The 26456-nt window shown below is 37.2% G+C and overlaps 2 protein-coding genes across 2 annotated transcripts; one reads left to right on the top strand and one right to left on the bottom strand.

Annotated features, from left to right (window-relative positions):
• Window positions 1–11209, bottom strand: LOC125227300 (lipase 3-like). Its single transcript, XM_048131577.1, has 6 exons — window positions 11135–11209; window positions 7969–8096; window positions 6397–6598; window positions 1761–2122; window positions 560–718; window positions 1–393 (listed from the first exon to the last, which is right to left on the bottom strand). Exons 2-6 carry the CDS (start codon window positions 8092–8094, stop codon window positions 13–15), a joined length of 1230 nt encoding a protein of 409 aa, XP_047987534.1. The 5' UTR covers window positions 8095–8096; window positions 11135–11209; the 3' UTR covers window positions 1–12.
• A 1839-nt stretch (window positions 11210–13048) lies between these two features.
• LOC125227194 (protein abrupt-like) lies at window positions 13049–21087 on the top strand. The gene is made up of 6 exons (XM_048131442.1): window positions 13049–13333; window positions 13405–13596; window positions 14718–14870; window positions 15439–15799; window positions 17226–17337; window positions 20746–21087. Exons 1-6 carry the CDS (start codon window positions 13151–13153, stop codon window positions 20957–20959), a joined length of 1215 nt encoding a protein of 404 aa, XP_047987399.1. The 5' UTR covers window positions 13049–13150; the 3' UTR covers window positions 20960–21087.
• The last annotated feature ends 5369 nt before the right edge of the window (window positions 21088–26456 follow it).

The following is a 26456-nucleotide window of genomic DNA, read 5'->3' as shown; positions in this document are numbered from 1 at the left end:
TTTATATTTTATTTACACAAACTGCTCCATAATTTTCATGACACGATCATAGATTAGTTTCTTAGCGTCCATCGCAAAGACAAAGTCCAAATGGTTGAACTTGGGCAATGGTACTTTGTACTTTCCGACAGCGGATTTGACTTCTCTGAGTAACTTGTCGACGTCATTAGGGGTGGAGAGCCAGTCATTGTCAGCGTAGTGAAGGAAGACGGGGGTGCGAATGTTGGAGAGGTCGTAGGGGGGAGGCTTGAAGGTGCCGTATTTGCGCTTGTTGGTGAGGAGGCCGTGGTCGAACTGGACGAACTTGCTGGACTTGTACAGTTGGCCGTAGTGGATGAGCTGCCGGGTGGCGGCGCCGGCGGGGGTGTGGCCTAGCACTATGGGCAGCATTGTCTGTAAAAAAATAAACTACTGCTTTAAATACCTACTATGTATTTAATTCTTTATTAGTATTCATATTCATATTCATTTATTTCGTAAATGCACAGATACATTACTGTACGATAGTACTCTTTATTATACTGTGGTTCTACAGTGGCCTAGTGGTGTCAATACTTACAGCGTTGAGTTGCGCGTCATTGTATCCGCAGATGAGGAACAGCAGGTTGGTACACAGGGCCTGTGCGATGGACTCTTCCACGCACAGTGTCTGACCGGCTAGCTCGTTGATCTTGCCGTTGGGAAGGAACTCGTTGGCACCGATTATCTTCATGATCAGCTGTTAGCAAACAATTCGCTGGTGTCAACCCTGCTTAATGAATTACGTCAGGCTTCTGAATGCCTAGACGCCTAAGGAACTGGTCCAGCAGTGAACTATCAATATCGCCGTGTCTCTTTTATTTGCCCGGGAATGATATCTTTTGTTCGTATTTATAGCCGAATAGCTCATAGTTTACTAGCTTGCGGTGGGACCCAGTGCCTAAAGGAGGAATCGCGCTAGATCACCTGTTAATGGTGAATGCAAATAATCTGGTAGTGACAACCCTGAATTAATGAATTCCGTTAGGCAAAATGCCTAGCCTCCTAAAAGAAGACTCACGCTAATTAGGGCTGGGCGTTGAGCACTTTAATTCTTGTAGAAAGTACCACTTAACCACTGATCAAGTGACCACAGCCAGAAAGTGTCGGACGGCCGGTCAATCTAACGTGAGTCATCCTTAACTCGTTACTGTACATATATTCGGACTGATACATATAATATCAATAGGAACCACTAAAAATCAACAAATAAATAAACTTTTTAACAAAAAATAATACCGCCTTCAAAAATAAGCGTGTTACAAAACACGCAGAAACTAAAAAGCCAAAAATAATAAACCTTTGAATTCAGATTTCTTATCGGATTGCAATAATTTCTAAACATCCCAATTATAAACAAATCAATTATTTTTTCTAGTCTTGGCAAAGGCCAGCCTGAGTTCATGGTTCAAGTGGGATGTCAAACATCGTAATAGCAAGGCGACGAACAGGTCTGGTACCGACTACAAAATAGTAATTGATCGCATTGTTTATAATTAGATGTTTAGATTATTGCAATCCGATAAGAAATCTGAATTCAAAGGTAACACGCTTATTTTTGAAGGCGGTTTTATTTTTTGTTAAAAAGTTTATTTTAGCCTACCAGATAATAGTAGACTCTCGTCGCATCGATGTTTATAAAGTAGATATACTTTTAGGTAATCTAGCTATTACATGGCTTACCCGGTAATAAAACGTCTATAACTTAGAATGTTACGCTTCCTAAGCAATAAAATACTCACTTCAAGAGAATTAGTCAACGGCGCAATAGCCTTTATCAGCGGACTCCTTATATTCCCAACATACGCCACCGGAGCCAGAGCTTGCATGGCGCTAATCTTTTCATTATACTCCGGCCTAGTCGAAGCCATTACCCAGAACGCAGTGGTCCCTTGCGAGAACCCGACGTACTGGAGCTTGGGAACCCCAGTGTTCTTAATGACGTAGTCGATCATGGCGGGAAGGTCGTAGTAGCCGATTTCGTGCCAGCTGAACTTCCAGAAGGAGGACGAGGTGGGTTTGATGGAGACGTGCCGCTTGGAGTATGTGTTGCCGCGGGCATTGCCCATCCAGACGTCGTAGCCGGCTTCTGCTAATATATATGCTGAAACAATACTACACTTAAAATAGCCTATTCAGTTAAATTGCTAAAATACTCTCTTAATGAGAAGAATAAGCCTCCAGTGTTTTGTTATACTCGTGCTTAGTCACCATCTTGCTTGGGTATTTTCGCGAGAACAATCACCAAAAACATTTTTTCTAATGTTGGTCAATTTTATGTTTTTCCTACTCAAAATCACGAGCCCTTTCGATCTAGGGCAAAAAAAGACAAAAAACCGGCCAAGAGCGTGTCGGGCCACGCTCAGTGTAGGGTTCCGTAGTTTTCCGTATTTTTCTCAAAAACTACTGAACCGATCAAGTTCAAAACAATTTTCCTAAAAAGTCTTTATAAAGTTCTACTTTTGTGATTTTTTTCATATTTTTTAAACATATGGTTCAAAAGTTAGAGGGGGGGGACGCACTTTTTTTTCCTTTAGGAGCGATTATTTCCGAAAATATAAATATTATCAAAAAACGATCTTAGCAAACCCTTATTCATTTTTAAATACCTATCCAACAATATATCACACGTTAGGGTTGGAATGAAAAAAAATTTCAGCCCCCACTTTACATGTAGGGGGGGTACCCTAATAAAACATTTTTTTCCATTTTTTATTTTTGCACTTTGTCGGCGTGACTGATATACATATTGGTACCAAATTTCAGCTTTATAGTGCTAACGGTTACTGAGATTATCCGCGGACGGACGGACGGACGGACGGACGGAAGGACGGATGGACGGACGGACGGACAGACAGACATGGCGAAACTATAAGGGTTCCTAGTTGACTACGGAACCCTAAAAAGTGGTCCCAAAATGTTCTATTATTTTGTATACTTTCCATTTTGTAACCGCTGTACAAATTGATTGAAAAATGGTAACAAAGTGGAAAAATGAAAGGCCGTAGCAGGATAAGGGAACTAAAAGTGCCCTTTATGATTAGGAGCTAGTTTTTTTTTCTATAGTTACTTACACTTAGTAGTACGATTGTGCAAAGTTTTGTTGAAAAATTCCCAGTGGTTCAGCTGGCAGAAAAAAAAACCAAATTCATGAAATATAATTTTTCTCTAAAAGTATTTAACTCTATCATACAATCTTTTTTTCATTTTAGTTAACTAAATAGTACTTATAACCTGGAAGAAATTTGAGTCTCCAACTATAATATTTCTGCAAAACGTACGTAAGTCAACATTTCAAAAAATTTTTTTTTTAGTTTCTGAAGGAGGGATCACTCTAAATGATACTTCTAAAAAAGCCTTATTTAATGACCTGTCAGTCATATAAGTTTGACAGTTAAAATCGAAAAGCAACAGTGTCAAAATTAAAAAATAATGTTGGTTGGATTTTGTTACATTTTATTGTACCATTCTAACACCGCTAGATAACTTAAAAAGTTATTTCCTGATCGAATGTGTAAAAATAAAACAAATTTTTGACAATATTGGCTTCAAAAAGATATACAGGGTATATTTTGATAGCGGGTCAGTAAGGCCAGCTACCAGATCCCGTGCTGCTACGCGAAAACGGTCTAAGGAGACATTCCATATATTTCGGTGTACCCTTGTTTCGCCGACAAACTTTTCATCGAATATCATTTCATCGACAACAAATCATCGAAAGTTTAGTTCGAGTAAAATTGTTTCGAGTAATTTTATTTCAACTACTATTTATTTGAATTTTTTTTAGTTGTTATAAATACTATTCAACAAATATTTCTTCATCGCTGATTCGTTTCAAAGTACTTCAAATAGCAGAACTACAAAACATCGCAATTCATTTATTCGACGTATTATTACAAAACTTTCTCATTTGTCGTACTACACATTTATAGATGTTTCTATTCTAGGAAACTTCAAATTATCTATTTTATCGTGGCAGATCACATACGTCCATAATTAAACTATGACCATTGGCTTAAATCCTATATTAGAGTAGGTTTAGGTTAGGTTAGAACTGCGATGCTTCAAAACGATGAGCGGCTTTTAAAGTAGGTTTGGTTAGGTTAGAATTGTGACCACACACAAAAACGACCAGCTTACAGAGTAGGTTTAGGTTAGGTTAGTACTGTGATCACACAGAAACAAACGGCTTACTGACTAGGTTTAGGTTAGGTTAGAACTGCGACCTACACTACAACTAATGGCTTTTAAATTAGGTTTAGGTTAGGTTAGAACTGTGACCACACACAAAAACAAACAGTTTACAGAGTAGGTTTAGGTTAGGTTAGAACTGTGATCACACAGAAACAAACTGCTTACAGAATAGGTTTCGGTTAGGTTAGAACTGCGACCCTACACAACAACGAACCTTTTTTAAAGTAGGTTTAGGTTAGGTTATAACTGTGACCAAACAAACAGTTTACAAATTGTAAAATTTTAGAAAAAATCATAATTGAAACAATATTATGCGTATTGAATTGTATTTAATGTAAAACAAAATGAAATGAAAAAACACGAAACGAAATACCACGATATAAAGTATACTCGGAATAACTTATCTACGAAATAAAAGTCTACGGTTTGATTTTACTTGTATCGATTATTCTACGATATGAACTGTCGATGAAATGAAATTATTTGAAACGTTGTCTTTGAAATAATATTCGAACAAGTGTCTGTCGGCGATTCAAGGGTAAACCATCTATTTCAAATTGATGAATATTGGAGTTTACAGATTTTGGAAATAACATAGCCTGTACCTATGTTATTTCCAAAAGTCATTTTAAAAAAACTTTTTTTTGATGCCAAATGATCCCATACCTCTCAAGGATCAAAAGTTTTTTTTTTTTTATACAACGTCGGTGGCAAACAAGTATACGGTCCGCCTGATGTAAAGCGGTCACCGTAACCTATGGACGCCTGCAACTCAAACAGTGTCACATGCGCGTTGCCACCCCATTAGAAACTTGTACACTCCCTTTTGCTGTGTGTTTTGTGTGAGTTTGTATGAAACCAAAAAAAAAAACCGGCTAGAAAATCCACACATCGAGAAAAACATGGAAAACTATGGAGAAAACGTGAAAATGTATTATGTAATGTAATTACGCCAATTGGTCCTGTTACATTGAAGGACCGTAATAATATATGAAAACATAACAGTAACATAAGATATAGTAAAATTAGAATACATTTTCACCTTTTTTCACATGGGGATTTTTTTTGTGGCTTTTTTTAGTTTCCTAGAGTTCAACTTACGGTAATGTACTAACCGTAAGTTGATCTCTAGGAAACTATTGATACTGAATAAGAATGGAATCGTTTGGCATTAAAATTTATGTGAAAATAAAAAAACATTTTTTTCATACAAATTGTATTGGAAAAGCTTTTCTCAATTTGTGGATTTTCTAGCCGGATTTTTTTTGGTTCCATACAAACTTTTGATCCTTGAGAGGAATGGGACCTTTTAGCATCAAAAAAGAGTTTGTGAAAAATAACTTTTCTTCTCACACCCCATGTTTTCAATCCATCGTGTTTTTTCCAAAATCTGTAAAAGCCAATCTTCATCAATTTGAAATAGATGGAATGTCTCCTTAGACCATTTTTGCGTAGCAGCACGGGATCTAGTAGCTGCCCTCACTGACCCGCTATCAAAATATACCCTGTATATCTTTTTGAAGCCAATATTGTCTAAAATTTGTTTTATTTTTACACATTCGATCAGGAAATAACTTTTTAAGTTATCTGGCGGTGTTAGAACGGTATAACAATAAAATGTAACAAAATCCAACCAACATTATTTTTTAATTTTGACACTGTTGCTTTTCGATTTTAACTGTCAAAGTTATATGACTGACAGATCATTAAATAAGGCTTTTTAGAAGTATCATTTAGAGTGGTCCCTCCTTCAAAAACTAAAAAAAAAAAAATTTGAAATGTTGACTTACGTACTTTTTGCAGAAATATTATAGTTGGAGACTCAAATTTCTTCCAGGTTATAAGTACTATTTAGTTAACCAAAATGAAAAAAAGATTGTATGATAAAGTTAAATACTTTTAGAGAAAAATCATATTTCATGAATTTGGTTTTTTTTTCTGCTGGCTGAACCACTGGGAATTTTTCAACAAAACTTTGCACAATCATACTACTAAGTGTAAGTGACTATAGAAAAAAAAAACCAGCTTCTAAACATTAAAGGGCATTTTTTCTTCCCTTATCCTGCTACGGCCTTTGGGAAGTTTGTTTTTTACCTAGTAGAATCCAAAGAGCTCGTGATTCTGAGTAGGAAAAAAGTTAAATTTTCCTAGATATATTAAGACGCGTAGTGAGGAAGCACTAACCAAAGCCTTTTCCTGGCATCATGAGCACCCACTCTGCAGAAGACGAGAGCAGGCCATGTTGCAGGAACACCACAGGTCTTGGGCCTGGCAAATTTGCGTTCTCCCGACCATGTGGGATGCGGTGTAACTCCAGGATGTACCCATCTTCTGTGTACACGCGATGGATCTCGCACGGGTACCCGTATTTTCGAATTAGGGACCACTAGAAGAAAATAAATAATTGTTTTTTTTTAACTACATACTTTATTATATTTTATTATATGTAGGTTGTATTACCTGCTTTTGTTGTAGAAAATGGTTTATTTTAATCAATACAAATGAATTTTTAGGCTCTCATGTTTTTCTCGGATAATAAATACATAATACACGCTATGCTATGAAGAAATAAGTACTTAGACGGGAATTTGAATAAAAACAGATGTATCGTTTGCCAATGAACAGTGTGAAGGTGAATAACCAATCATATCGATTTTTTCAAAGAACGCTAGAAAGTTATAATTTGTTTTCATACTTATTTGTTTTACGAGGGGGCAAAGTAGTTGTTTAACCGCACGTGCCAATATCGATACCCTAGCAAGCGAAAGATTCTAATATTGAACTGCGAGCGTAGCGAGTGGTTCAAAACGTGGAATCTTGAGCGTTGCGAGGGTTTCAAGGTTAAACAAACTTTGCCACCGAGTTAAACATAAAAATTTTCACCACACCAACAAAAACAAAATATTAACTATAAAACATCAAATTAAATCAAATCTATCAATTTATTCAATATATATTATGATTCGAAATCATCATTCATAGGTAAATTCTACCAGCCAACTTAAGACATCAAGTTAAAATTTGTATGAAATTCCTTTGCACTCTTGTGGATAAAGTGCAATTTTCCTATTCGAAAACAGGAATAGCAAAGTAAGCCTTTAACAGTTGGTGTGGTGAAAAATCATTTTCAGTACAGATGGTGTTTTTTTTACGCACTAGTGCGAGAAGTGGTTCATTATATGCCAGGTCGAAACTTCGAGGGCCATCTGTACTGAAAAACGTCGTACGATACACGTGCGAAAAGGAAACGAACTTCGATTTAAAACACTCCCTTCGGTCGTGTTTTAATTTATCGCCACTCGTTTAGAACTTTCTTTTTTACGCACTTGTATCGTAATGTACTATTTCAGTACAGATGATGCTTTTTTTACGCACTAGTGCGAGAAGTGGTTCATTATATGCCAGGTCGAAACTTCGGAAGGCAATCTGTACTGAAAAACGTCGTACGATACACGTGCGAAAAGGAAATTCCTTTTTTACGCACTTGTATCGTAATGTACTATTTCATGTTCATTCATAATTACCTTCATAGTTTTTATTAAACATCATCATCATCCATGATCCATGATTATATTCAGAAGCCATTAGTTTACAATACAACGGAATCCAAACAACGACAAAGACACAAGGGACTGCTTCAGGTAGCTACTGAATTTGTATGACAATATCCGGCAATTCCTGTGGGCTGATTGTCTTAAAATATAATATTTACCTACGGGGTGCATACCCCGATAGACAGCACGGGAAAATACGTACCGTGTCCAAAATGGCATCTTCCAAGATTCCCGGATCCGTTTTATACCCGCTTACTTCAGAATCTGACTCTTCACTACTTACTTTCATCAGCATCAGAACCAACACAATACTCATGCTCAGTATCATGGCTAAAATAAAGCGTTTAACTTAATGAGTCAATCTCTTACGAGGATTATGAGTTGACTGAAGGGTTTGCGTATAAACTGATTAATCGATATGTGTTGATAAGTGCAAGGGCACTGGCCGCTCAATTGTTTCGTAATTCTGAGGAATTCCTAAAACGCAGTAAGTTTTGTATGTGCGTCTGTCAGAAAAATGCTTTAGCTCACCTTGAACCTTCAATATAGGTACTTGGCATAATATTAACCAGTTAATCAACGATTATCTTGTGAACATTATGCACACATTGTGCTCAATTGCTGAAACTACCTACTCCTAGTGTTTTAGGCACAAAAAGTAGAATTCAAATTCAAACGATTTATTTGTAAACATAGGTAACAATAAACTGAAATAAATGGCATATACAAAGAAAAAATGACCAAGGCCTCCAAGTGTCCGATGTTTTTTTTTCTTTTTTGTTGTTTTTTGTTGAGTGTTTTTTTTTCTTTGTATATGACATTTATTTCAGTTTATAGTTAAATAATAGTAGTGTGTCTACTAAAAAAACACAAATTAAAATATTTCCTATGAAATAATTTAATTTCGTCTTAGAGTGGATAGGTAACAATGTTGGTACAAAATTCTGTCAGAGCGCTATGCTTCGCCGATAGGTATACAAAATACAATTTTGAAATTGGGTATACACATACCAATTACATTAAATTAAATTATTACTGAAAATAATGAAGTTATTACTACTATTAGTCATGATGTAATTTCAAGTAGGTAAGCTAGCTACTTATTCCCAGGATCCTAGGTATAGGCTACTAGACTCATATCGAATTTAGCACAATAAATGATTGTCTTCTGTAGTATTTGACAAAAAAACACTATTTAATAGATTTTGGGTATGAACTTTATGCCTTCATACTTCAAAAGTCAGAAAATTTTCGAATAGAATGACCTGATGTCCAGATAATCTATAGATTAACATGACAGTATTGTTTTCGCCCGATTACGTAAAAGTATACTTTAAAAATATTTTTTGCTGGTTTTAAGTCATAATAAAATATGATAATATTTTATTTCGGTTAATTGGACAGTACTTTATCATATAAGACAGACTTTAAAAAAGGGTCAAGTAGCCTATTCCCAGGATCGGACCTGTGTTGCCATCTCCTAATTTCGAGACATTGGCGTAAATTCAAATATCTACCTCTACCTGCTCGTATTGGTTCGCTGCGCTATTAAGGGCTAAGACTGCTTAGTACCTAGTCATTCCAAAACAATTAGGTACGTTGTTAGGTAGTTACCTACTTGTACAACAATGAAGTACCTAACACTAGTAACCCTACTCGAGTAGGCAAATATGTCTGATATGTTACTTATGGGCATTTTCAGAATTTTGAACCCACAATTAGCGTAAGTTGTTAACAAGAATTAACTCGCTGTCAGTTTTTTGTGACGACAATTAAGCATTAAATCTGTCTAAAAATTCACTGTTTTCACATTCTGAATGTAGATTATCGCTGAAAGATTATGTAATTACCTAACACAAACACAGTATTTTTATTAAAATTTCATGCTTAATTATCGTCACAAAACTGACACTGAGTTAATTTTTGTTAACAACTTACGCTAATTGGGGGCTCCCATATTCTGAAAACGCCCGTATACCAACATTTTCAAAGGACAGCTTGGTTCACAGTTTATTTCTGTGGTTTGGTTCAAGGATAAATTCAAGAGCGATAGACGTAAGCTGGTAAAAACCTGGTAACCCACTAGAGCGGTAGTCCCGGTAACTCCCGGGCCGTCCCACCTCGTTAAATCATTTTGAGAAACATTTTTGTATCAAATTTCTCGGGTTGAATTCGCAAAGCGATAAGTACGTCGTCAAAGTTAAAAGATCAACAGATACTTAAATGCTGTGGTTCATTTGTTGATGCTTCGCACACTGATCAAGAAACCGTAAAACTGGTAAATTTTGTAAATATTTATAACTTTTGTATGACTTTATTGACATGACATGACAGAAGTTGGACATGGAGTTGACTTGAGTTGACATTGGAAGATACATAAGATCTCTACGGAGTTTTGTACTTCACTCATCATCATCATTCTCTTGTCCTCTTCCCATTATTTGGGGTCGGAGAATTTCCTCCTCCATTCCTCTCTATCAGCCGTCATTTCCATACTAACACCTTTTACTCTCATAATTATCATTGTTAACACATTCCATCCATCTTTTCTTTGGCCTTCCACTATTAAGTACTTCACTTAGGTATTACTTATTCTCACAGTTTTGGTCTTTGTCACATAGTTTAATTGTATTTAGCTTGTCGTTATTTGCCTAGCGGAAAAACGTGGCACCAATAGCGTGGCACTCTTCAGCGTTTAGTGCCCTTTGACCAATTGACTTATAGCTACCATGCGAGTTACTAGACAAGGATTCAATATCAAATCAAGTGATAAAAATAATAATATTGTACCCCTCGCAATTCCTTATAGTGTCAAAAGCCCTCTACGTTTTGGTTTCGGCTCTGCGCACGCCGCCCAAAGGTCCGGAATACCCAATGGTGCCCGTGATGGGAAAGACATACAATTTATATTAAATTTCAAAGGTATCGAAGGTGACGCAGGTGTTATTTTAGTTTCGAAATAAATTCCAGGATAACATTATCTACATTAACAAGGTGTTTTATTGGGTGAATGTCAGTCATTAACATTTTGGTAGGTATTTTATAAAATTAGGTCAACCGGCGTTAGACAATCTTATCATAATTAATATACATCTACGATAAGTATCAAATGTTCAGTACAATTTACTAATTATGTAATTTATAATGCTGCATTAGTACCTAAATCATATTAAATATAATAACGAGTCACGGGGCTCGCGAGACGAGAAGAGAACGACTGTTCGTAGATTGTGTCACAAAAGAGCAAAATATCATACACTACCTACCTACAAAGCAATGCACATTATATTTGTTTGAATCCGGAGCGTAGCGAGATATTCTGTAGGTACAAAGTGTACAAACCGATACCTAGGTAAGTATTTACATACCTTCGTTTATCGCAGCAACGCATTATACACAATTACGAGTAACTTGACCCTGCTATTGGTAGGCAAGCCTTGTGCTAGTTCAGGTTAACAGGTCGACATAGTGTACCTACTTGAACCGAAATCATTTTATAGAATGGCTAAAAAACGTTCTTGTCAGCTTCTGGTTAACTGTTTTGCAAGAAAATCGAAGATTGGTAATCGGTAGTGAACTCGTATCGTATCTACACGGAAACAGGGCGTTTAGGATTAAGAACGCATTTAATGCGGAAAGGTATGTTCGGTCGTGTTTTAAAAATCGCCACTCATTGCGAATCTCATTGTTTTAAATTCGTACAATATTCATATTTGCATTGAACCAACAACCTACACACAGTAGTACGTACAGTAGTTAGGCACTTGAAATACTTGACGTAAGTTCATAAAATACTGTACACATTTTTGACATTTTTTTTTTCAAATAGAAATAGCTCCAAAATGCTCAATATAGCGGCATCTAGCGTCAGGTATTATAAACTAAACTAAACAGCGCCATCTAGTGTACATTTTTGAATCTTTCTTGACATTGTGTTTGTTGCCACACAAAAATATTCCTCGGGCGTGCGTTTGAGGAGATTTCTTTTGAATTTTCATAGTAAGTCGATAATCGATTGTTAAAATATTAAACATCGATACATTTTGTACTTAAATTACATTAATAATCATCTTACTCTTTGGTTTTACCCAGTATTTTTGATTAAAATGATGTGTTGTTTGTTGGCAGATACCACATATTATTACCTAGGTTAATATCTTTAATGACAAAATGTTTTAAAAACCACTAAACAAGTCTAGTGAACTGGCAATAATAAAAGACTGTTGAGGTCGATTTTATCATCTCTTCAAGCCAACTCACTACATAAATAATTAATGAAATTACTCATTTTTACTTGGTGAATTCTAACATCAATAAAATTATGGCAATTTTAACATTAACTAATGACATTACCTACGTAAAATGATCAAGTCCTTTAAAATTGTAGCCAAAAATCTGCTTGGTTTTGATCATATTGCGTCATGACATTTACAAATTAATGCAAAGTTAACGTAAACAATTTTTTTTTCAAGGTAAAGCGTCTGAGTTAATGTTGAATTCTTACTCGTAATTATGTCAAATACTCTTTATTGGCACACCTCAGCAAAAGATACAGACGAGACAAAACAGTTGAATAACCCGTGGAGCGTCCTATAGACACACGGTGTCTATAATAGTGTATAATTTAGGAAGGCGGGCGCTCCACGGGATAAAAGATAGAGGCAGACAACAGGCGGCCTTATCGCTAATCTGTGATCTCTTTCAGCCTACCTTCAGATCCTTCAGCTTAATTAGATGAACTACAGAGTAAGTTATAAGTACCAGTGCTTGACAGTGTACCAGTAAAATGCCACTTTCAGTCTTAAGTCATTGTCAATAAATGTGATGTGACGAAAGTGTGTTATGTTATCTATTGGAAAATAGCATGTCAAGCACTGGTACTTTTACACTACCACTTAGTTTTAGTTTTGGCACAAGAAAACAGAAAATTTTAAAAATTGTCATTCTTCAAATCAAACGGCCAAATTGTCTTCTTAAAGAGCGTCCGTTTCTCTAAATCTTGACGTTAGCGGAATCATCGACGAGCGACGAGCCATGACACTTCAAAAGTATTGAAAATGTAAAGGCAAAGGTTTGATTCCCATAGAAAATTTAAATTACGCGCCTTTTTTTACTGTCAAGATTTGGTTGACCGTCTATAGATTTATTGCGATTATCGATTATTACGTTACACGAATTTGTCTATTGAAACTTACACCTACTCATATATTTTTATTTTATATGGCAACAATTCCAATGTCAGAAAAAAATCGAACAACACGGTTGATTATTAGCAACACCAAGTTTGTTTTCTGTTTGCTTTCTCTGATCTTAATTATTTTGTTTATTATTTTCCTTAATTTTTCAACAAAAACTGCCAGCCACATGCTGCGTTTCTTTCAGTAATGGCGAATCAGGAAATCAGTTTAAAATGGAACGGGTATCAAAACAACATTTTGACGAATGTAAAGGGCTTGTTTGAGGACGAGGGGCTGTCGGATGTAACATTGGTTTCCGAGGGGTGTAGCTTCAAGGCTCACAAAGTTATATTGTCAGCGAACAGTTCAGTGTTCAAGACAATTTTCCAGGTAAATAGCAGTATAAACACATGTGATTTGTGCGTGTAACTTTGCGTGACGCCTACGTGTTTTTTTTGTAGCAAAACCCCCACAAGGATCCTATAATAGTGCTTCATGACATCAATACGGCGTCTCTGCGAACGTTGCTGACGTTTATGTACAATGGGGAGGTGAATGTGACCGAGGAGTTCCTGCCCGTGTTGTTAAAGACCGCGGAGGCGTTGAGGATCTGTGGTTTATCGACGGGAACCGAAAACGCACGAGACGATGAGGTTTGTACTTTTCATTATATTCTTTGTTACAAACAGTGAACTAATTGAATAGGTATCTATTATTTTTCATCAACCCCTTAATTGCTTAGCACTTGGCACTGAAACTTTATCAGTTTCATATACTCTTCATACTTCTTTTGGCAATACAGGTGTGAGTTTATGTATGTATGAATGAATGAGACTCCAAGATTGCATGCAGATACAGAGGAGCCACTCCCTTTAATTGCCTGCTGCGTTGCATTAAATTGCAAACTGTTCCAGTTTCTCTGAGTTATGATGCAGATTTTTTGTTATACTGCCATGTTAATTGATCATAGATTGATTATCAATTATCTGAAATATGAGTCATGCAAGCGCCAATTGGGTATTTTAATAGGTCATTTGATATAATGGTCTCAAATTGCTATTATATACTCTGTCAACCAAGTCTGTCAGTAAATAAGAACAAAGAAAACTATAATGCATCCTTTTCTTTAGGGTGCTAGAGAAAAGGATACCTATAGTTTTCTTAGTTCTTATTTACTGACAGACTTGTTTGACAGAATATAGATAGATAGATAATATACTCTTTATTGGCACACCTCAGCAAAAGATACAGAAAAAAAGATACATTGGAGACAAAACAAATGATTATAAATAGAGGTAGACAACAGGCGGTCTTATCGCTAAAAATTAAGGAAGGTTTTGTGTGAATACTAAAAAATATAATGAATATGACATGTAAATAGAGAAAATTTAATTACTAAAGATCATTATCAGTGTGCTGTATTGGTGGCAGAGTATGATTGGCAAAAAAACAAATACACAAGTATTTAAAACATGTTTTTTTTTTGCCAACCATACCATTTGCAACGAAAAGTGCGCCTTGATAACGGTCTTTATTAATTACATATACAATGTTTCTCTATAATTTTCAAAATCCCACAATCATATTTGTGAAAATCTTCTGTGTGGGAACTGTGGGAGGCTACCAATGATGCTGTTAGGTTTCTTTACACTAACCCTACAGTATGACATACACATTGATAACAAGGTTTGATAGTACAGAATGAACATTAACTGTATTTGTTATCGACACAACACTAAATAGGTATTTATGATTTAATTTTGTATACTTACAGAAACCGGCTAGTACAACAACTACACAACCAGCTAAAAAACGCAAGAAAAGCGAAAATGAAGATAACAACAACAAAATTAAGAAAACTGCCCCGACACCTCCTAAACCTGATACTGGCACCAACCTTACTACCACAGATTCCTTCAAAAATAATGTAAGTATGGAAAGACAAACCAATCCAATTTATGGTCTTTAATATGTGAATAAGCGGACCCCAGGCTCACATGAGCTTGTGGCAAATGCCGGGATAATGCAAGGAGGATGATGAATATGCGAGTCTTGAAACATTATATCATTTTTTTAAACCCTTACATCTAATCTATATTACTTAAAGTCAACCAGTATTAAATAGAACTTTCAAATATAAAATACAAAAATATATGACAATAATTGCATTTAAACGTCACTGAAAAGGTTTCCATTTAGTTTGGTGTCAGTCAAGGTACCTTTTTAACCCCCGACGCAAAAACGATGAGGTGTTATAAGTTTGACGAGTCTGTCTGTCTGTTTGTCTGTGTGTCTGTCTGTGGCATCGTAGCTCCCGAACGGATGAAGCGATTTAGATTTAGTTTTTTATGTTTGAATGCTGAGTTAGTTGGGAGTGTTCTTAGCCATGTTTCACGAAAATCGGGCCACTATGTCGTGGTCGGGGGCTTATTAAAAATTTTAATTTTGTGGTTAGGTTATGTCTAATAATATGACCTTTCTAATTCTAATTACAGAACATAGTGCCAAAGCTCGAGCCTATTGATTCACCCTTAACCGATTACTCCGGAGAGAATACCAATGACACAGACATCGCCCTCCTAGATGATGAGAAAAAATACTCAACGAGCCCTGAAAGTTTCTCAAGCAAATCAACCACCGCTTCAGGAATTAAAAAATGGATCAACGAAGTCAGCAGCACTCAACCTTGTCTTAATATTAACGAAAAAGCCATAGACAATATTGATGATGATAAGGAAAGCATTGAGATAGACAAGGAGGTTGAGACAGTCTTGCAGAGTGGCACTATCGTTGAATCTCTTAGCATTACAACGGAGAACTTGAATGCTGTGTCTAGTGAGGCGCAGAATTGTAAAGGTTAGTATTTTACATACATACATACAATCACGCCTGTATCCCATGAAGGGGTAGGCAGAGCACATGAAACTACTAAAGTATCAGTGCCACTCTTGGCAAATAAGGGGTTGACAGAAAACGAAACTGTGACATTGCAGTGACAGGTTGCCAGCCTCTCGCCTACGCCACAATTTAACCCATATCCCACAGTCGCCTTTTACGACACCCACGGGAAGAAAGGGGGTGGTGAAATTCTTAACCCGTCACCACACGGGGGGGTTAGTATTTTATGTTTGTTAAATTATTCGATGCAGGCTTATGACTACAAGTTCATAGCAAATGCGTTATGTAATTTTTGGTTCTAGTAAGCAACTGTTTGGGGCACTGGCCTCTCCATTCAATTAATGTAATATTTCGTGGTATCCACGCATCCAGGCGAACAAGGAATTTGTTCCAAAATGCCACGATCACTACAGGAGACCATCTAGGGCAGGGGTTCCCAAACTTTTTTAAGCGCGCCCCCTGTCGTCAAAAATTAAATGTCCTCGTCCCCCCGCCCCCCTCCCTTATCCTTACGTCCCGCACCCCCTTTACAATGTTGCTGCAGCCCACACTGATCTAGGGTGTTGTTATGTTCCTCAAACCGGACACAAATAGTATACAGTGCTGGACAAAATGCATCATACACCGATATATAAAGTGAACTTTCTATTATAATTTCTTTACCCTTAAACGTAATATCACAGTTGTATTGAAAAACTTTTAGCTAATTTCATGGCGTATAATATACAGATAATAACATATCATACACTTTACATACTGTTACTTTAGTAGGGACACAGGAAAAAGCTTGGGTTAGATAAATACCTTCAGTTTGTAACTGAAAATGTTCCTCCGAGACAAGCAGCAATATCTAAAGCAGATGAAAGCCATACACACTTATACATTGCAATTCATTCGTAATTTAATTACTGTATGATCAAATTTGTCCAGAGCCTAAAGTACTGATATTTATATTTATACTCATGTAAAAAAATAATTGTACGATCATTGATATGTTATTATCTGTATATTATACGCCATGAAATTAGCTAAATGTTTTTCAATACAACTGTGATATTACGTTTAAGGGTAAAGAAATTATGATAGAAAGTTTATTTTATATGTCGGTGTATGAAGAATTTTGTCCAGCACTGTAGGTACGTTAATTTAAAAAAAAAAGTTAGTCAAAGGTATTCTTAATCTGCACCTGGCTCGTTGGGTGGACGGCATTCGAAAAACTGCCGGGCACTTCTGGATGAGATTAGCCCAGGACCGGGATAAGTGGCGTACACGAAGGGAGGCCTATGCTCAGCAGTGGGCGATTAATGGCTGAAATGATGTTGATGATGAATCTGCACCTTATTTCTATCAATAAGTAAACTACCAAAATCTTTATTATTTTCAGATAAAAACACATGTTATGCCAACCCGTTGTTTCCGTGCCCGTTTTGTCCCCGCGTGTACAACAGTTGGGGGTACAGAAGGAGACACGTCAAGTCCCGACATATGACGAACAGGTAAGTTTGTTTTATTTTTAGAATTTCTGCGGAAAAAGCAGTCTCAAGTCTCAATGTTTAGGGCCCCATACATTCCAACACTTTACGGTCATCGCCCCTATTGACGACTATGGGCATTTTCAGAATTTGGGACCCCCAAATAGCGAAAGTTTTTAACAATAATTAACTCACTGTCAGTTTTATGACGATAATTAAGCATGAAATTTCAATAAAAACTATTTTTTTGTGTTAATTACATAAACTTTAAGCGATAATCTACATTCAGAATGCAAAAAAAGTAAATTTTTAGACGAGCGCGGATCCAGCTTCGTGCCCAGGGGGGGTCACGTGGTAAAGGCCCAGGCCCCAGGGGAGGGGGGGGGGGGGTCACGTGGTCTATTTGTATGGCCAACCTAGGCTCCGGGGGGGGGGGGGTTAGACAGATTTTATGCTTAATTTTATTGGTGTCACAAAACTGACAGTGAGTTAATTTTTGTTAACAACTTTTGCTAATTGGGGGGACCCAAATTTTGAAAATGCCCCTATAGACGACTAAAGACGATATTTTATTGCAACTTCTTGTTCATAATCCTAGAAACTAGTCATGTGTGTGATAGACATGCTAAGGTAAAACAATATTAGGGCTGGTACATAGGGACTGTAACCTAAACATTAGAAAACTGCATGTTAACTACATAGTCTTACAACATTGGCGTGCAGTTTCCATACAAAGTGGATCAGCCCATATAAAACAGTATTTACTTGATTTGCCCTGTTTATAAGAACAGTGAGGTCAGAAGATACCGAAGACAGAGGAGAACCCTTTACATGTCAATCAGTATAGTAAGTTGATTGCAAATGAATATTGATACCAAATATGAATCATTAAAAAACTGATTTCAAAAATTTCATTTTCGAATTGATATACCGTCTTTGATAATGGCTAACATAGTCTCATGTAATCAATCCAAGCCAAAATTTAAGGAAGATTTTGGAAAAATAAAGAAAATATCAAATGTCATTCTGAATAAAATTATACCCACTTTGCCTACTTTAGTAGACACACACTAGCAGCAAAAAGACTAGCACTCGACGTTTTGGGCCTTGTAGGTTTTCATATTATATTTATTATTTTTTCAGTTGTGAAAGTTTACCCGATCGCATTCGAGATGTCGTTAGCTATATCTAATCGACCTACGCTAATAAATTAATCTCGTTTCATACCAATGACATATTATCCAAGGCAGATATTATGAAATATTGGTAAAAACTGTTGTTTTGCAAATGTGCTAGATCATAAACATGTTGTAATGTAAGTAATATACGATTTATTGTTCACCAGTACTGGTTGTAAGTTGTAACGGCTCAGCCACGACATTGGTCTAAGCCCGACAGCGGTGAGCGGCGGCCATACGTGCGAATGAAAAGTCACATCGCTGTGTCTCGCTCCAATGTATGGCCGCCGCTCACCGCTGTCGCGCTTAGACCAATGTCGTGGCTGAGCTGTATGGTTGCATGGGTGGTAGAGATCAATTTTATTAAATACACATTACACATGCTTCCAGCACATATGCAAAACCATGCAAAACCCATAAGGCATGTATTTTTCTGAGTCGGAAAGCGATCCGCTGGACTGAATAAAATGGCCGCGTTTCTGCTTCGTCGATCAGAAATATAGTATACGTATTTCGGTCATTAGATAAGAATGCCTAAGATCATTTTTATAGGTGATCTGATCAGTGTACATTTTTTACCATACCAAACTTGCATGCGATTGCAGTCACATTGCGGACTGTTGAGGTGACATACAAATCAGCACCAATAAAATATCGCAATGGAATAAATCTGGCACGCGCGTTCTCTCACTCTAAATGGGCCCTAATACTATTTTAACACACTGAATGGAGGCGTTTGGGAATGGGAAACGATCGGGCTGTCAATAGCAGGGGGAAATTAGCTAAAATTACGGCATAATTAATGGAAGGTTTTTTTAAATTGAAATATGTACATTATAGACCGAAGTTATTTTTCATCAACCCTCCCCACTCCTCCCTCCTCTGCGTCACCCCTCTACCCTCCCTTAAAGTGCCGAAAATGCGGTTTTTCTCGATTTCTGACAAAACTGTTGAAGATACAGAAAAAGCGCGTAGGAACGAAGTAATCCTTAATACATTTACTACAAATCATTCATTAACACTTTGGTTCTAGCACTTATAGTTTACGCGTGATCCGTCACGAAAGATGGTCCTTTGCTGCAATCTTCTTTAGTGAATGTTAAGTTTTCGCCCAAAATGCATACGAAATCGTCGAAATTTGTTTGATATAACTAAAATATTGTAACTCATGACTAAAATAAAATTAAGGGGGAAAAATCACTACCATGGGTGGAATTTCCAATATGTCTTGGAATTCCAGTAACTATTTAAGACGTAATATTTTCACGGTAGTAGTCGCTAGGAGTACCATTGATCTATATAGTGTATCTATGACTGGGGATGAGCTTTTGGTAGCTGTTGGTAGAGCCCTGGAGTATCAATCCAGTAGCCGTGAGTTCAAGTCCCACCCATGGTAGTGATTTTTCCCCCTGAAATTCATTTTCAGTTTATAATATTTTAGTAATATCAAACAGATTTCGTAAGCAATTACGGAGAAAACTTAACATTCACTAAAGAAAATTGCAGTAAAGGACCAACTTTCGTGATGGATCACGCGAAACCTATAAGTGCTAGAACCAAAGTGTCAATAAACGATTTGTAGTAAATTTATCAAGGATTACTTTTTTCCTACACGCTCTTTCTGTATCTACAACGGTTTTGTCAGAAATCGCGAAAAACCGCATTTTCGGCTATTTAAGGGGGGGAAGAGGGGTGACGCAGAGGGGGGAGGGATGGGGAGGGTTGATGAAAAATAACTTCGGCCTGTAATGTACATATCCCAATCAAAAAAATCTTCCATTAATTATGCCAACATTTTCATACATAACTTTCCAGAAGCAACGGACTACAAGAGAGCGTTCTTGGGTCGACCGGCTGGTGGCCGTCCGGCGGGTCGACCCAGGTATCGCTGGGAGGACAGTGTGGTGGCGGATCTGAGTCTGCTTCAAGTCAGTGACTGGCAAGAGGCTGCGCAGGATCGGGACAGGTGGCGATCTCTCGTTTCGGTGGCCAAGATTCACTTTGGATCACTGAGCCAAAATAGTTAGAATGGAGGCGTAAGCGGGAGAGTCAATTTTAGTTCATGGGGCCCCACAATACTTAGTAGTACTAGTTATCAGTCTAAAAATACAAAAATAGTGTCCAAAGTTAAGGTTCGCTGCACCAAGGTTGCACCAAATAATCGCTCATCGCAAAAACGTTTATAAAATGTTATCGTATGCGCGTGCTCAACTGGCCTTATCCAGTATTTTAACTATTTTCTATACACTTCCAGATTGTCCTGCAAATGGTGCGTCTCCATTCTCTCGTCGACCGGTGCGTGGTACTCCCACGCCACCCGCGCACACGGCGTGCCCCACGAAGAGGCACGGAACTCTCTAGTAGTGATGGTAGAAGCGCACGCTGTACTGACCTTGAATGAACCCAGTGTGGCCCAGTTGCTGGGCCAAGTGGGGATGGGAGATGGGAATACGGAAAAGGCTGCTTAACAAACCTTAAGGTAGGATTTTTGAGTCTTTTTGGGCAGGGGGTCGACTTAGGTGGTTAGCAAAGAACGGCATTGGAACACATTTTCGGCATTTTTATCTAAATGAATCCAAATAATTTACTATTGTTGTTCGCGAATGATTTATTTTCGGATAACTTACTCAAGAATAGTATATTTGCGAACAAATACAGCAGTATACTCTTAATGGGAATACCACACGAAAAGGCCCGGAACTCTCTAGTAGTGATGGTGGAAGCCCACGCCGTGCTGACCTTGAATGAGCCCAGTGTGGCCCAGTTGATGGGTCAAGTGGGGATGGGAGATGGGAACACAGAAAAGGCTGCTTAAGAAACCTTAAGGTAGGATTTTTGAGTCTTTTTGGACAGGGGTTTATAGGTCTACTTAACTTTTGTGGTTAGCAAAGAACGGCATTGGAACACATCTTTATCTAAATGATTATTGGAATCAAAATATTTCACGATTATTATTCGCGAATAATTTAATTTCGGATAACTTACTCAAGAATAGTATATTTGTGAACAAATACAGCAGTTTACTCAGGTGGAAGCTCACGCAGTACTGACCTTGAATGAACCCAGTGTGGCCCAGTTGCTGGGGCAAGTGGGGATGGGAGATGGGAATACGGAAAAGGCTGTTTAAGAAACCTTAAGGTAGGATTTTTGAGTCTTTTAGGGCAGGGGTTTATAGGTCTACTTAGGTGCTTAGTAAAGAAAGACTTTGGAACACATTTCGATCTAAATGATTTTTGGAATCAAATTAATTCACGATTATTATTCGCGAATGATTTAATTTCGGATAACTTACTCAAGAATAGTATATTTGCGAACAAATACAGCAGTTTACTCCTAATAGGAAAACCACACGAAAAGGCCCGGAACTCTCTAGTAGTGATGGTAGAAGCCCACGCCGTACTGACCTTGAATGAGCCCAGTGTGGCCCAGTTGATGGGTCAAGTGGGGATGGGAGATGGGAACACAGAAAAGGCTGCTTAAGAAACCTTAAGGTAGGATTTTTGAGTCTTTTTGGACAGGGGTTTATAGGTCTACTTAACTTAGGTGGTTAGCAAAGAACGGCATTGGAACACATCTTTATCTAAATGATTATTGGAATCAAAATATTTCACGATTATTATTCGCGAATAATTTAATTTCGGAGAACTTACTCAAGAATAGTATATTTGTGAACAAATACAGCAGTTTACTCAGGTGGAAGCTCACGCAGTACTGACCTTGAATGAACCCAGTGTGGCCCAGTTGATGGGTTAAGTGGGGATGGGAGATGGGAATACGGAAAAGGCTGTTTAATAAACCTTAAGGTAGGATTTTTGAGTCTTTTAGGGCACGGGTTTATAGGTCTACTTAACTTAGGTGGTTAGTAAAGAAAGACTTTGGAACACATTTTGATCTAAATCATTATTGGAATCAAAATAATTCACGATTATAACACCCGAGGGTTAACCCACCATTTTATATGTATGGAATTTGATAGTTGACAGCCCATTAACCCTGAGTTAAGTGATTGGTGCAAGTGGGCCTTTATTAATAATCTCGTACCGACCGCCTAAGTTAAACATTTGACCTATTATTCGTATGGGTATTCTCATGTCAAAACTTTATGGTATGTTTGGAAGATTTTATCATGTAATTGCAATTGGATTTTAGGTTAAGAAACATATTTTTGATATGATATAAAAATCGAAGGTCGTGTCTTGAGCTTATAATAATATTCAGATATTATTCAAAAGCGAATTATAAATTACATTATAAGTCACTGAAATATTCTATAGCGTGTATGAAAAGTGAGAAGATATCTGGTCTCTTATATTTAGTATAGTTTTGTATTTTTGTAAGTAATTCGGCCAATATTTTGTGTGTGTTGTATTCAGGCAAGAATTTGTATGGTCAGTTATGTGGAATTTTTGCGAGTAAAGGTCAGTAAAATGGTAATTTGGTCAGTAACAGCACTTGTTTCTTATTTGCACTTAAGATAAAGTGCTTAGCCAAGATGCCAATCGCTTACATTTTATAGAATACGAAATATCTTTGTCGCACTCATATGGAAAGGCGATAGAGAAAGCACCGATCCGTTGGTAACGGCGCGATCGATTGGCACCTTCGTTAGGCGCCATGGCCCCGTAGCCGAATGGCATTTCTGCGACGCGAAACGAAAACGAAACGCCGCGAAAGGTAGGCTGGCTCTGTCGCGCCAATATGCAAGAGCGATAAAGATATCTGCGAGCGTTTCGTTTCGTGAGCGTTTGTGCCATTCGGCTATGTACCCTGGTCAGTTATTAAATTTGTGTAGTATCTTTATAGTTTTTAGCACTAAGGCAATTGTCCCAATACTCGACACTGCTCTATAAATAAATAAATGTCATTGGGACTCAAATTTACAAAGTTCCTTGGTATGTTCATGGAAGCTTGTGATTGTGAGCAACGATATATCGTAAAAAAAAAACCGGCCAAGAGCTTTTCGGGCCACGCTCAGTGTAGGGTTGCGTAGTTTTCCGTGTTTTTCTCAAAAACTACTGAACCTATCAAGTTATAAACAATTTTCCTAGAAAGTCTTTATAAAATTCTACTTTTGTGATTCTTTTCATATTTTTAAATCATATGGTTCAAAAGTTAGAGATGGCGTTGGGGGGGAATATTAATATTATCAAAAAACGATTGTACCTATCCAACGATATATTACACAATGGGTTGGAATGAAAAAAAATCAGTCCCCACTTTACATGTTGGGGGGGGGGGTTACCCTAACAAAACATTTTTTTCCATTTTTTATTTTACCACTTTGTCGGCGTGATTGATATACATATTGGTACCAAATTTCAGCTTTCTAGTGCTAACGGTTACTGAGATTATCCGCGGACGGACGGACGGACGGACGGACGGACGGACGGACAGACAGACATGGCGAAACTATAAGGGTTCCTAGTTGACTACGGAACCATACAAAGAAACAAAATATCATTTCTCGTGGTTTCGATTGACTCACTAAGTTTTGTTGCCAAGCAGAAACTCGATAATCGCCTTGACATTAAAATATTTAGCATGTCAAACATTAGGACATTTACCTTACATTTGTGCGAATTTCGTGTTACGAAATCTATGTAACCTATTTTTATGTTATTGATTACATTTGCATTATTTTTATGACACATTTATTTTGTTGTGTATTTGTTGTTTTGTAATGATCTCAATAATAGTTGTGAGACGCTCATGATATATGGGAATAATAAATAAGTTATAAATACAGGTTGATTCGTGAGAGCTGGCACAAATGGAATGAACGAAACTTTTATTTTGTCTAGAGGATAGAAGTAGTATGCTAAAGAACAATTGTCAAATATCAAAAGATAGACCAAAACTGGTACAGTTTCAAGTGTCATTAGGAATATTAAATTCAGATATTATACATATATGATTAGGTTAGGTACGTGAATAATTTGCTTTTCCCCTCACTGCCTCGGAAACACGTGTTTGGTCCTTTAATACCAGCGGGTAAAAACGCATTTTATCCACTATTGGGTAAAGTAATTTGATCTTGAATAAAGTCAAATTAATTGCTTTAAAATTGATAAAAGTAGATGAATCTAGTAATAAAGATGATTTACCACCTGTGGAACTACTGGAAGCAGTGATAAACAAATTTTTTGCGTTTTAGTTTCCTCGCTATATACACTGGTCAAAAAGAGAAATAAAAAAACAAAGTGTGATGTAAAGCTGCATTTTTGGTATGTTATTTGGGGTCCTTGGGGGAATGTAGGACTATATTTTGCAAGCAAAAAAATGGTGTGCTAACTTCGTAATTTAAAAAAAAAAGTAAAAAAATCAGACTTTTTTTGGTATTTGCCGTTTTATTAAAAAACTATGCATTTTTGGTCAAAAGTTGCTTTGTAATGTTGAAAGCGCATTAAATTACAAACAGTTTGACATATTTTGTATCAATGTCCGTCAAATATTTTTTGAGATATGAAGCGTCAAAAAAAGAACATTTTTCCCCTTTCTATGAAAATATTCATTTTGCTAATATTTTGAGACAGATATCAGCAAAACAACTCAGGCTATTACATAAATTGTTAAATAAAAATGTAGAAAATTTCACTAGCTTTCATTTAAGCCCAAAAGTGTGCCAGTTATTTAAAAAAATAGGATTATATCGTAAGTCTAGTATAACTGGATCAGAAATAATCGGTGGATGGTAATGGCCAAATGGGATAGTTTACATATATTTACAGGTGTAGCGGAGAATGAATTATGATTATTTGGGGGCTGTTCAAGTATTACTCAGACACATATTTGCGTATATCAAATCAACATTTATTTAGTTAGTTAAGTTTACGGTCAAAAAGACCTCAGGATCGACGCTTGGCGGAAAAAATATTTACGAGTAGAAAACCCTCATTAATTGAATCAGATTGTTCCGAAATTGTTCTTGTACGGACTGGTTTTTAAAGCATATCACTGAGGGTCAATAACATCGATGCAATCTCACGAGCGTTGTCGTTTGTCGTGGACGTGCCCGAATCATAGTATTCTCCGTTTAACGAAATATCAGTACATAGACTACATAGTATGTGTTGTATTGCACGCGCAGGTCTCTCACCGCCGCGCAGGTGTAGTCGGACCATAACTCGACAGTATACACTGAGGAACAGCTGTCTTTTTGCGCTGTCACTAGTTTTGCGTTGTCACTACATTTGGCGAATCTTCTAGCCAACAGGTTTGCCCTTACTGCGGTGGCTCGCCTCTGCCTTTCTATGTCCTCCTGGTCTTTTAAACTGGACAAGATGTGACCAAGATATCTGACTTCGTGTACTCTCCGCAATTGAACTCCATCAAGCAAAAGAGGTGGTACATGTGTGGGCATATGTGCTGCCTCCATGAGCATAAATTCAGACTTGTCCGGATTGTATCTCCATGTTATTCTGGCTGGCGTATCTCTCGCATTCTGCAAGTATCTTACGCATAGCTCCCACAGATGGTGCTAGTAGGACCATATATTATCGTCTGCATATGCGATGTGATTTATCATTTGCCCATTGATGGAGCAGCCAACCTCGGTACTGGTCAAAGCCTGCGACAGCCCATCCATGTACACGCTGAAGAGAGCCGGAGACATACTGCCTCCTTGTCTCACGCCACAGTTTAGCTCGCTGGCTGTGGACAGGGTTGACTTCCATCTTACTACGTTCTTCTGCTGGGAATACCACTTCTCCAGTATCTTAATAATTGGCGTGGGCGCTTTCCGTTCCCATAGTTTATTCCACAGTAATCGGTGGTCAAATACAACTCAAGTGGACTTTCTATCACTACAGGAGTTGTGCCATCAAGATGCAGAACCAGGACCCTCAAAAAGGAAAAAGTAAAATGTAACTAATTCTGTTTTATTTTTCTAATTTAGGCCACTAGGTGAGTGTTTTATTGTTGTATTATTGTGTCGACTTTTTGTATATGTTATACTAACAGGTAGTT

Source organism: Leguminivora glycinivorella, chromosome 6, assembly GCF_023078275.1.
Source record: "Leguminivora glycinivorella isolate SPB_JAAS2020 chromosome 6, LegGlyc_1.1, whole genome shotgun sequence".
NCBI classification, from domain to species: domain Eukaryota; kingdom Metazoa; phylum Arthropoda; class Insecta; order Lepidoptera; family Tortricidae; genus Leguminivora; species Leguminivora glycinivorella.
Note: the sequence above shows the minus strand (reverse complement) of the source record. Positions and strands in the feature narration are given on the sequence as shown.